At 39.8% G+C, this 13038-nt stretch overlaps 1 protein-coding gene across 1 annotated transcript in view; it reads right to left on the bottom strand.

Moving 5' to 3' along the window:
• PCNX2 (pecanex 2) overlaps positions 1-13038 on the bottom strand; it is a 164927-nt gene that overhangs the window by 134567 nt on the left and 17322 nt on the right. The window contains exons 6-8 of the mRNA XM_052805317.1: positions 7977-8124; positions 7663-7808; positions 6385-6478 (exon numbers count right to left, since the gene is read on the bottom strand). Coding sequence (XP_052661277.1) covers positions 6385-6478; positions 7663-7808; positions 7977-8124 — 388 coding nt within the window. The remainder of the gene's footprint in view (positions 1-6384; positions 6479-7662; positions 7809-7976; positions 8125-13038) is intronic.

Below are 13038 nucleotides of genomic sequence, written 5' to 3'. Positions count from 1 at the left end.
TGATGGAGCCCTGCTCTCCTGGAGATGGCTGAACACCTGCCTGCCCATGGGAAGTGGTGAACGAATTCCTTGGTTTGCTTTGCTTGCATGTGCAGCTTTTGCTTTACCTATTAAACTGTCTTTATCTCAACCCACGAGTTTTCTCACTTTTACTCTTCTGATTCTCTCCCCCATCCCAGCGGGAGGGAGTAAGCAAGCAGCTGCGCGGGGCTTAGTTGCCGGCTGGGGTTAAACCATGACAATATACAATCGATTTCAAGTGAAAGCCCAAGTGTAAGTGTCACTTTGGCAGGAAGAAGAATCTACAGCTAAGATAGACAGACTTTTTTTTTTTTTCTCAGGGCTGGGCAATCATTCTTTCTGCCCCCATTCTCAAATATTTCAGCTGCGTGCCATACATTCATTTCTGTGGCCTATCTTATGTATTTATTTTAAACTCATATATGCAGCACAGCAGCCTTTTGATGCAATTCATCACTACTGCTGACTGTTGCCAGACACATGAAGTGATAAACTGCAACAAGAGGTCCAGCACTTAAACCTATATATGCATTTGAATGAATCAAATGCTTTTGCGTTACAAAGTTGAATCACTGCCGGTAAAAACTTGGATTGTTCTGAATAGACACCAACTCTATCCCTTTAAAATCCACGCATGTGCATAATGATATCATCTTGCACAGAACTGGGAGTTTCGATATGGTTTCCTTCTCAGAAGTTTAACACAGGAAAGAAGGAAATGGGCTCAAGAATACAAGCAGTATTCTTAGAAATGGCATTCTCTAAACCCCAGAGAATTTCTTGAAAGGAATATAAAGCTTCCACAGCTTGTGTGGGCACAACTCCAATTGGCTTTAGAAGATCTAATACTTCATAGAAACTATCAAAATAGTAAAGTGTCTTATATTAGTGCCCTGAAGTTTATTGTAAGCTTACTTTTTTCTATCTTTCGCAACATAAGTGAAAGAAGCAGATACGGAGAGAGTTCTGAGCTCCATCACTGAATTATAAAATGACCATCTCACTTATTCAGCATCAAAAAGAGTGATCAAATATTCAAATTTTGTAGGCTATACATTCAGGCGATATATTATTTTAGTACTTGATACTTGGGAAAAGAAACTACAACAGTTTACATTAGTTGAACAGAGTTTTTCATAGATGTGAAACCAGGAAGGATAACGTGCCTATAGATCAACCTCTTATATTCAAGTCATTTAGAAAGACATGGCAGTATTTCAAACACGTTCATGAAAGCTACATTACTGACAGGTATCAAATACTGACACATTTTTCTTCAATAGGTATGTACACACACACAGAGGTGGCTTGACCTTCTAAACAAGAACCCCAGTATGCAAAGAAAGCACATTTAGAAAAGTAGTTAAACATGTTTAAAACTATATTAGCCTGGTACAGCAAGTATGCATGGAATATATGATTGCTGTTAAATTTATATATTGGCATTGATATATACCTTATGGCCCTATTAGCCTCTCTACTGAGGACAGATCACACACATCATGCAAAAATCATTAATCCTTTTATTACAATTATTGTAATTTTAGGGGTTTACGCTTTCACTGATATTTATGAGTCACTTCACATGTAATACCTAGATAACATGATAGCTCACATTTATCTTTTTGACTGCTTATCAAAACTGGCTCAGTTATTTAATTACAAGAGACATTCAAGGGTAATTAAAGAAATTCCTAAGAAACATCTGCTTTCTGTCACAGTGGCAGACAGAAAAGGTGTGTCAGAGTGACACCTCCTTATTTGTAAGACATTAACTCCAACTTGTTTCATGTACCCCAGAAAACAGCTATATACCTCTAATGATGCTTTAACTTGTACATTCTTTCACCTCATATTTTTAAGGATGTGTTATTGCTAATGGTTGTGGGGTTTACTTTGTATCGCCAATCTAATGGAAAGAATATTAACTTGAAATCGTAACTGCTCTAAACAGGTAAAAAGTTAAACATAGTGACTATTTGGTGAAAAGTCAAACTAACCATGCAAAAAGGTGGTCCATGCTTATACTTGGCATCCATTTTACAAAAATGTGAACTTTCTCATCCTTCTCTGCCTTCTCAGAAGCCAATCACATACCCAAACCACACAGCACAGAAACATTAAGGATTCATTGTAAGAGAGACAAAGGCTAGTAAAGAACTTAATGTAATGGGGCAGAAGAATGTTTTTCAGGATGAGAAAGCCATTTCCAATTTCTCACTCCAAAACAGATTCAAATGGTCTTTCTGTAACTAGTTTCTAATGTAATCCATGAGCTGAGAATACAGTTTACACTTTGTCTTGTCAAAGCCTGTCACAAAGCAATTTATGGCTAGAGGTGAAGCTGGCAAGGTAATGGGAGCATCAAATTTAGAGGCAATTAGCTCAGCAGGGAACCCATTCCACAGGGACTGCTGGCAAGAGGTGTTGCTGGAAAGATAACAGACAAAAATGGGGTCAGGGTAATTACATGGACAATAATTGGGGAATTGATTAGCTATCTGCCAACTCAGTAACAAGAATCACCTGCCAAAGTGAGGGTTAAGATGGAGAAGGAATTATCTTTTTTTGGTGATCATTACAACATAAGAACCTCCTTTAAATTTAACTTGGCTAACTTACGTTTTTAAACACTTTAGAAGCTGGACTGGTGAGAGACAAATATGGAGACAATTTGAAACAATTCTAATTCTCAGCAACCTTTGGTATAATTTTAGAAATTATTATTAAGAGACTGTTTATGCTACATTGAATAAGCTCTGAAAATATCCAGGACAAGGACTGCAGGTACAGGTAATATCTTTCATTAGGACAACTACTATAGTTGAAAATGCAAACAATAAAACTAAAAAAAAAAAAAAAAAAAAAAGAAAAGATGAAAAATTAGAATCTGGTGGAATATATATTAACATTGATAAACCAGAGAATACTCCAAAGATCAGCTCATAACAGTGCAGAGCCAAAATGAGGTGATGGACCGCTGATATTTGACAAGACAAATTGTAATTCCCTCAAACAGTATTGCTTCCAATGTCAAGGAACCTCTGAAGGAATAAAGCACAGACTGCTTCAAACTTGGACATCTGCCTTCTCTCTGTACATTGTAATCCATTGTTGTCCACCTAGCCCTTTACACGCAAAGGAAGAGCAGGAAGCATGTGAAAGCTAAGAACAAACAACAACAAAAAAAACCCACCAAAAACCATAACACAGCATCACTTCTGTGACACAGCAGCATTGCTAAGATTCTGCATTATTTGTGAGAAATGGATTTCAGAATCCATGCCAAGAAGATAAGATAAGATGTTTACAGGCCATAGAAATACTACTTTGATTTCAGTTCCTAATAATTTGTTGTGAAATGCCAGACTGGTTAAGACTTTACTAATGGAGCAGACAATAGTAGACTCAATAGACAGAAATAGCATGTTATGATTTGAATTTAAGATCGTTAAACATTAGTTAGTCCGCCTCAAGGCTTTCTTTAATGGCTTCTTTTGAGTAATATTTAAATACCTTCTCCAGTTTTGCATAACTTAGTTAAAAGGTATTTACCTATGGCCAATTCATAAGGCAGTTACATTATTTTTGACAAACCAGCCAGAGTTCATATCCTCCCCAGCCAAAATTCCTCCCCACCCCACCAGCTGCAGTGTTACCCAGAAGTGCCACCGCTCCTAGCATGCCAGCGCCTCTGACCTGCTGCTTCTCCCAACAACAGCCCCAAAGCAAGAGGCCTCTTCCTACCACCTGGCCTGGGCCAATTCTCCTCCTCGTCAAGGAGTACATCAGGGCACAGTCCATGCACATCCACGTAGTTACTCCGCTGGCTCAACACAGTTTGACATTTTCCCTTTAGGAACAGCTTAATCTTAACACTATAAAGCAAGCATGATTGGTGAAAAGTGTTTTTAAGAGCTTATACGTATCTGCTGCAGACCTATCTATTGTTCTCCATAAGCTTATTCTAGATCCTGAAATCTAGGCTCCTGAGATCAAAACCCTATCCCTCCTACCCAAGGAGGATGCCACCTCTTTTGTCCAGGCATTAATACCCTCCTGCATCCTTTGACCTCACAAAGTCTAATTTGGATGGCTCATTAACAGATTCAGACACCAAGCCTAAAGCTGTTGTTTCTGCACCATCTCCAGTACTCATGAAGAAGTACTGTCAGAGTCATTGTCTTCTCCTTAGTTAACTTTCTGATGGGCTGGGAGATAAGCCAAGGACATCTCAGAGGTGCTTTTCATGTCTCTTTTCTAATATCCTTTCATAACAGCAGCATCTCCTATTGGTACGGACTACTCACACAATGAACATCTCCACCAGAGGAGGGCCCACCCTCAAGAGAATAATTTCTGTCAAGAGCTCTCCACAGACACTCAGAAGAGACTGTAACTCAAGCGATCGTTGATTGTGCCTTGTGCTTTCTTTTATTCTATTTGCCTTTTTCTTTCAGTAATAAAAAGAACATTAGTTAATAACTGCGATTATTTGGCTTGTCTTTTAATGATGGATAAGAAACTAACCTGACATAAGCGATGTGGTGGGGATAGGGGAAAGGAAAGATGCCTCACTCCTGAACTGTCTTTAAAGCAGATTTGCCCCTCTATTTTCTACATGCTGTAAGTCTTCCATATTGTCTAAATACAAAATTACTTGATGGTGAACACCTGAAGAAAAAACAAAACCCCCTACCTTCCTGTGCTACACACAGATGGTAGGAACTGCCCATTGAACAAACAGCTCTCACTAATCTCTCTGGCCTAAACGTATTACAAACTGCCCCTTGCAAAAACCAACTTGAGCACGCTTCATGCTTCCTTGTCCTCTTTCCTTGTTTTTAATGTGAACTTCTGCTTTGTACTTTCCTTCACGCTGCTGCGTTCTTGGAAAAGCTCTTGTTTTCTGTCTTCCCAATGACTCCCATACAGAAACAGTCCTGGGAACCCACTCATCTTTGCTGATTTGTTCTGTTTCCCAGTCTGAATTGTCACTCTACTCTGAGATTTCCAGCAAAGGTGCTGATCTTTAGAAATTAAATGCATGTAAATGGCTGCAAAGAATATCTGAACTTGCTTTTGTTAATGTTTAGCAGAGCCCTTAAAAATAATTCACATCCCTAGAGGTCTGCAAACCACAAACTAAAAAACATAGTACAGGAAGACAGAGATGTCACATAAGCATCTAGCAAAGACAGATTCAGAAGGACTTCTCATAGAAGGAGAAGAAAGATTGTTCTTTTGATAAAAAACAGATTAACTGATAAACGTCAGGGGACAGTAAACTATTTCCGAATTTAGGACAGATTCAAGTTCATTGTTACATGATGTGGGAGGAGGGGAGTATTCCATGCAAGGTGAAACAAAGACAAGTTGCAAGAGTTAAATAGCCCCAAAGTAAAATGTTTGATTTTAGGTCAAAACTGAACTCTACCACTTTGGGTTTTTTTATTTTGCTAGAGACAGACAGAATATTTCTACTGTAGATTAACTCAAATTATTATTTTTTTTAAATCTTTGCCCACTGACTATTAAAAGCATTATTCTCATGTGTCTCGTAATAGCATTCTATCTAAAATGCTAACACTGTTCTTAACATGATCCCAAGCTTTTCAAAAGCCTCCACTGAAAGGCAAACACTTGAAGAACAATATTTACTGTTAACAACAACCCTTCTCACCCCCTCACTCAACTTTTCCAAATGCTGTATAACAGTATAAAAACCATAAAATTATTTAATAAAAATACTTATGAACAGTTAAAATTCTTCTTACAGATATGTAAACAACAGATCACACAGGAAAGTGTGGAAACCATACTAAAGAATATGGGATTTATGTGGATCACTCTGAAAAGACCTTTGAAAAAAGGAAATTGTTCAGATACCTTTTCAGAGTGGCAAACTATCATTAGAGATTTCATGGAAGGTGAAAGGCTCTGCTGCTAGAATCCACAGGAAGCAGTGTCACTGGCTGATACTGACACAGCACTAAAAATCTACAAAGGACCCAACAGGCACGGGAAGCGAGCAAGAAACAAGGTTAAGAGAACAGCTGGTAACAGTCCCACTTACTTTGTTTTATTCACAATCTTATTTATAATCGTCACACTTGACTTTGGCTATTCCCAGAAAGTAGTGAAAGCACACTGGATAGTTCTGGTTTTCACTTATCAATATTCTTGCAAAGCAGTCACCGTTTTAGCACAAAACAAAAAATGCATGCTTTGACGTCTCTAGAAGAGGTTAGCACATTTATTCTCCAGTACTCCTCTTCACATGCATCTTTCACAGCTTCAATCAGTTTCATAGCTTCTAGCAATGAAAACTTTTAATATGTCTAAAAATAAGGGCTTACTTACTGAGCATTTGAAATACATTCACAATTTGATAGCTGATGTCGAAAATTTCCTTCCTTCTGACAGCCAGCTTTTAAATAACAGGATCTAATTTCCCCTTTAGAAAGCACAGAGGAAAAAAAACAGTTCAGTGATATGATCTTTGTTTTACACACAAAGTTTAGAAAAAGTACATTTTGGGTCAGGCACATTTATAAATATAGTTTTCAGTCTGTGCACTAGGCTTATTTTAGACTTCAGAAAGCAAATATTTGAACAACTGAAAGCCTGAGACAAATCGAAACACAGAAGTTACAGTGAAAATTTAAAAGGTATGTAAAGTAAATGCAAAGCCCATCTATCAATATAAGTTCACTGTAAAATGTGAAATCATCAGATTTTTTTCTTTCAGTTCACAAAGGTGAGGTCAGGAGATACAAAGCAGGGAAAAACTCTGCTGAAAGTATAGCCACTGCTACTCTCTCTTTGCATATGCATCAAGAAGGGTCAGCGCTCACTGACCCAGAGGTCATGCCATCTGCCCGACTGGCAGCTGCTGCTCTTAGCCCCACAGCACGCCAGGAGGAATTGGCAGAAAACCAAATCATCACTGGGGTCACAAACCCAGCTACCATGAGCACTCATTCCATACTGGTTTTGAAGGCAGCTTTAAGGGAAACACGACTTTTGGGACAGCCGCCTTTCAGAGGTATGGGCCAGTACCTCACAGGGCACTACGTGGAGTTCAAACAAACCACCACCAAGTATATGACAGCTTCAGCCTCCAGGAATAGCTGCAGAGCAGCAGCATACCAAGCACAGGCATGGGGCAAAACTAGGTCACTCATTAATTCTCTTGAAAGGGGCAGCAGACCACAACTCTGAACAAGAGCAACCACCATGTTATCAGAGAGAGTTCAGGCTGAACCAGCTGAAGAACAAAACAGTAAAAAGGAAGAACATTTTGCCCAGCCAGGCCAGTGCAAAACCCCTCACCAGGCAGAAAGCGCTCAGGGTTCTTCTGCCAAGACAGAAGTAGTCTTCTGGCCTAGCCAGCATTTTTTGAGGATGATGTTTGGAAGATAAACTTCATGTGTAAGCCTCAGGTCTGTGATGGTTGCTGGTGGATTTTGAAAACTCTGGTTATTGCTGATCTGAATTTAAATTGCTAAGCCCTTTTCCTTCACGCACACAGAAAAACATGCAGTCCGTAACAGATAAGAGAAATATCCTTCCGGGGCATCTAAAGTTTCTTTAGAAATTTCCTCACACATTGTAATTATTCCAACTACAGAAACTCACCATTTTCATCAATGAACACGTGCATTGCATCCACAGATAGCTCATCTTGCACAGACGCCTCAGGTCCACTTATTACTTGCAAGACAGAACTGTCTTGCTGAGAAGTTACCCGGTAGATTATCTGCCTTTGCCTGTTGCCCTGGTAACTTGACACAAAAATGTTTCAAAACTACTATGAGGAACTTTTTTCTTGTTCTCAATAAAACAAAAAGAAAGAGAGGTTAATTAAAAGTTTATGTCATTTCTACTCAGTGAAAGAAAACAGCTTACATCATATCTTTGAAGTACAAAATTGTAAAGTAAACTGGCCTTACAGTGCTGTAAATTTGGCAGACTCTGGTAGCACCGGACTAGTACTAGCACGATCTTGGCTTTGTACATCTGATCTTTCCTGTTTAGGAAGTTGCTCACAGTGCTTTTCTGTTCCCACCACTTCTTCTTTTCTCTCCGTCATCTGGCTATCTGGAAAACAGGGCAGTGAAGTGGAGCCACTCTCCGCAGATGACTGTCAAGAGTTTTGTTCATTAACTACTGAACAAAAGCATCTAAAAAGAAAAGCTAAAACACTGCAGTAATTACTAGTTTTATGGAAAATGTTAAAATTATTTAAAACAATACAATCACAGAAATCTGGATGAGGAGGTACTCTGACTCAAGGAGGCTGCATGAATGGGTTGTTTCAAGAACAGGCTGTGTGAAGCAAAGGGCAAACGAGACAGAATTTCTGCTTTGCTTCTCCTGTTGTTTCAGAAGGAAGCAATCTGTCCCTAACCTAGAATGGTAAGAGGCTGCTTCCTGGGGGCCATAATTTGTTCCCAAGCTGTGTATACTGGCAGCAGAAAAGCAGAAGCACTGGCCCATTCCCCTTTTACAAAAGGGAAAGCAGCACCTTCAAAGGAAATAGAGCTCTTGGACAGGAAAGCAGGTAACTGCCTAATCCCTCTTCCCTACCAGCCACACACCTGATGCAGGACAAATTGGCTAAACAATTTCCCAGTAGATTTTCCTATGCTTAGAAAATACAGAACTATAGATTTTAAAATATACATGATGGACTTGTCCAATTTCTACTGCTTTGAATACCAGCTTGAATACCAATTATATTTATATTACATCTCTACACATGTATGCCATTTACTTAGATATATGTGCACAACTTTCAAGCAGTAGTCTCTTTTAGTTACTAACATTCATGTTGAATAGAGAAACATTTTGCAATTGTGCTTTGACTGTAAACTAAAAAAATTATCTGTTAGGATTTTAAAGTGCAACTAAGACAGTGGTTTCATCACCACCATGTGCAATTGCCCAATTAAATGCTTTAAAAAAAAAAAAAAGTTTTTGTGGTGCTTGTTGGAGATGCTTCAGTGAGTCCTGTAGCTTCTTGCACTAAGCAAGGTGTATTGAAACGTACTTACCAGACTTCTTGTAATACTTGCTGTTTAAACACTTTAGAAACTTAATCATCAAGAAAAAAACCACAGAAATTCCCCCCACAAAAAATTCCATTTGTTAAACCATATTTCCTACCAATACAATTACCATCCTAACCTGCAAGAGTCACCAGTCAAGAAATAGTGGTGTCATAGCTAAGATGGTCTAAGGATAAAACAGATTCAAAGCTTGTAGAGAGACGTAATATCTTTTTATTAGGCCAACTGATATAATTGAAAAAAGCAAACAAACTTTTGGATACGCGGACCTTTCAGATCATCTGTCTCGTTTTCCTCCAACCATATCGGCTGATCTAATAACACATTACTTCTACAAACCAACCTACCTTCAGGAGTTAAGACATCTCTACACCAGTTCCAATTCACAGGACACACCCCTCTAACACCCTAAAGCCTCAGACACTCGCACATAACCACTTTTCACTGCAGACACTTCACACTTACTTTTTTGGGGGGGGGTAGGGCGGGGGCGGGCAGATCCAGAAGTGTAAGAACAACTTTAGTTGTACCACCACATCTTGTCCCAGCAGGTCTCAGCCCTTAATGTGAAGCACAACAAGCAGCACCAAGCCTGAAGAGTCTCACTGGGGCCCCAGACACTCACCAGCCAGAGTACCAGAAGCAAGAGGGAATAGGCAGTAAAGATAAAGACATTGTGTAACTCTTGCTTGGAACAGCAGCGTTCCTTCAGCTTCCACAAGGAGGAAAAAAAAGAATCTCACTACAACACTGCCAATGTTTTGAGTCTCCTGCTCTCTTTCTGTAGCACACGACAACCAAGGATCCTGACTTCTTGTGCAATAAATACAATGAGTGTAAGTTTGGTTAAGGGAAATCTTTTGTATCTGTTGTGTATGGAGACAAAATTCAATAGGTCTTCCAGACCTACCTTCTTCTATTTAGGGGAGGAAAAAAGAAAGAAAAAGCGGGGGGGGGGGGGGAGCAGACAACACTTTTTTCCTTTCTTAATTAAAGATTTTAAACTCCATTTGAAGCAGAAACTGTGCCTTTTTTAACTGTGGCATTACTGAAGCATCCCCTTAATGATGTAACTGTACCTGAGGGAGGTGACGGAGCCACAGACACCTAATCGAAATCACCTTCCTAAAGGCTTGGGCTATTCAAGCTGTAAGAATAATTGATAGAGATCAGAAACTGTGGTTTAAAAATCTAATTGGTCCCATATTGCCCAAAACTAGCTCTAGGGCTGGAACAATTAAAAAGATTTTTTAACTTGATTATCTAGTGGTTTTAGAAAACGCTGCTCTCCTTTCCATTCCAAACCACAAGCCTTGCAGACTTCTTTTCCCTGCAGTGGTAAAGAGTCATAATAACAAAAATATAAACGTGCTGCTTCTTTATATGCCAATCAGACAACACCATGGTGATGAGTACTTCTAGCACTGGAAAGGTGGGCCATGATGGGTTTGTGACTGGTTTTCATGATTATTACTCATTTTCTTCCGAGTGACTTACACCTTCAGTATTTAAATGGAGATAGAGGTGTCTAGACTAGGAGTGTTCTGCCAGGGTACGTAATCGGCTCTACGTCACCAAACGCTCCTTGCATGGAAATTGTGTTGGCAAAGCCCAAGTTACTAGGAAAAACTCTCTCCAAGAACAAGAGGAGAGTAAAAAGCACAACATGGCAGTGTACCTGCACCTTCCCTGTGGCCTCCTACCAGAGCCATTTACCCCAAGCCACTGCTCCACACGTCTCTGGTGTACACACGGCTGAGCTTGCAGAAGCCCCAAGCTCCGACACTGGCTCTGCAAGTAACTTCATAATTTATCTGGAAATTACATGCCACATGACTCAGATATGTGAGGTGTAACTATCAGGATTCATGGCTAAGTCAGGCTTGGGGAAGGGTGATTCAGAAGCACAACCAACCACGTTTTGGTCTGTACACCATTTTCGTATTTTGATTGAGCACAAGATACATCCTTTAGTTAGTTACCCTGGTAAAATCCTTATCAAGATAAACATTTCTTGTATGTCCCATGTGGGTACAAGATACTTCCTGTAAACATTTTTATCTACACTAAAGAGTTGTAACAGCATAGCAACATTACTTAAAAATGTAACATCCCACCACTGACAAATGAGTTCCTAATTTAAATGCAGTTACACTACCAAAATTTCCTTTGCTATGTAACTTTTTCATTTGTGGAACAGATTTTAGGTATCCCAAATCATCTTTGTAGACAAGCCTTTGGTCCACACCGGGAGGAGGCTGAAAACAGCTTTTAAGTTGAAATAGAGCAGCCTTTGTACATATAGTAATTGTGATAACCAACTGTCAGTGTATCTCAACTTTAAAGTGGCCTTATTATTAGGTAATTGGAATGAAATTTTATTTCTCTGTAACTTTTCTCCAAAATATTTTTACTATTTCGTGCCCTCTCTCCAGAGTCTCCCAGACATTTTTCCTTACCTTTTACTTGTATATCCCTATCCCAATCTCTACAACTCACTCCAGGAAGTTAAAATGCCACTGTTGTCATAATTTCAAATGCCATCTGGTTTGAAATCTGGTCAAGCAGAATTAAGCTAATTAAGCCTGAGTCTCTTCTGTTCATTAATTGCTCTGCTACAGAATCTACTTCCTTCCACAACACTAAGCTCCAAAATAGACAGTTTCACTTTAAAATATATTTGTTGCCCATTTGGCTGCAGAGATAATTTATTTCAAATTGCTCTATGCTCTTGTTAGTACCAGCATGAAACAAAAGCTCTACAAGTTGTGAACCGTCCCACTCATATCTCTGGAGAATATATCCTAAGGACATTCCCAACCCTTTCTTCACTGACTGCTTTAGCAGAAACATCTAGCTTATGTACTTTATTCTCCACCCAAATTTGCCTATTATGCCACAAATACATTAAAAGAAAAATCTGACATTACAGCTGGTCACCCACCAAACAACAGGAGTGCCCGGGGAACCAGACACAGTCCAAGAACTGCTATGAAAGTTCAACATGGGCACTGAAGAAGCTCATGGGATTATCCATTAATCAGGATTACCACATTAATCCTGAAGCGATAGGAAAAACTAGCAATACTCACTCACAGGACAGGGAGACTTAAGCACAGAAGTAACGCGTTCAAAACTATCTCCTAGGCCAGCAGCAAAACTGGGAATAAAATCAAGGGTTTTGAGGTCTCAGGTAAGTAGTCTAACCATTATACCTAACAATTATGTCAGGATACAGACCTCTGAATTAACCTCATAGTTTCTTTAGAGGTGTCAGCCTTTTGTCATCAAACATACTATTACCTCTTTGATTTAAAGACTGAAATTTTAAAATCTTGACCCACCAAGCCTTACACATCGAGCATTGGATTTAGAGAACTGAGTTCTGCACCCCATTTCCTCCGCATCCAAAGAGGGGCATCAAATGCCACATGGTCCCTCCTCCCTATTTTGAGAGTCAGGGATGGCACACAGCTGCTCCAAGAGAAGAGCTAGCACCTGGCAGGGCTTTGGGTCCTCGGTGCTACCTGCCTGCCAACCTCCCCTGCTGTCACCTCCCACCACGGCTATCATCTGGGCTGGTGACTCAATGCGCAAGATCCCTCTTCCCTGTGATTATAAGGCAGGCGACAGCCCTCTTTCTCACATGCGGGGAAAAAACTGAGGAGTCTAAAAATATCCACAGGAGTATGTTTTAGGTTTTTTTTATAGGAGAAGGGTAATTGCTTGGGATCCAGAAGAACTCACTCGAGGTTGTGGTTTGTGCACTGCCCAGAATGATGAGTACCTTTTCTAAAAAGAGCCTGCAAAACATCTAAATGTAGGCCACACAGTCCTGGTTTAGGTCCTCCTGCGCCGGTCCCCACCACTCCGATGGCAGACTTTGCTCTCCAGGTGATAACATTGCCTGTCCTAGATTACAAGCCAGCGGTGCCAGAGGGGA

The sequence above is a fragment of the Harpia harpyja genome, chromosome 13 (assembly GCF_026419915.1).
Source record: "Harpia harpyja isolate bHarHar1 chromosome 13, bHarHar1 primary haplotype, whole genome shotgun sequence".
NCBI lineage: Eukaryota > Metazoa > Chordata > Aves > Accipitriformes > Accipitridae > Harpia > Harpia harpyja.
This window is presented reverse-complemented; position numbering and strand designations above follow the sequence as displayed.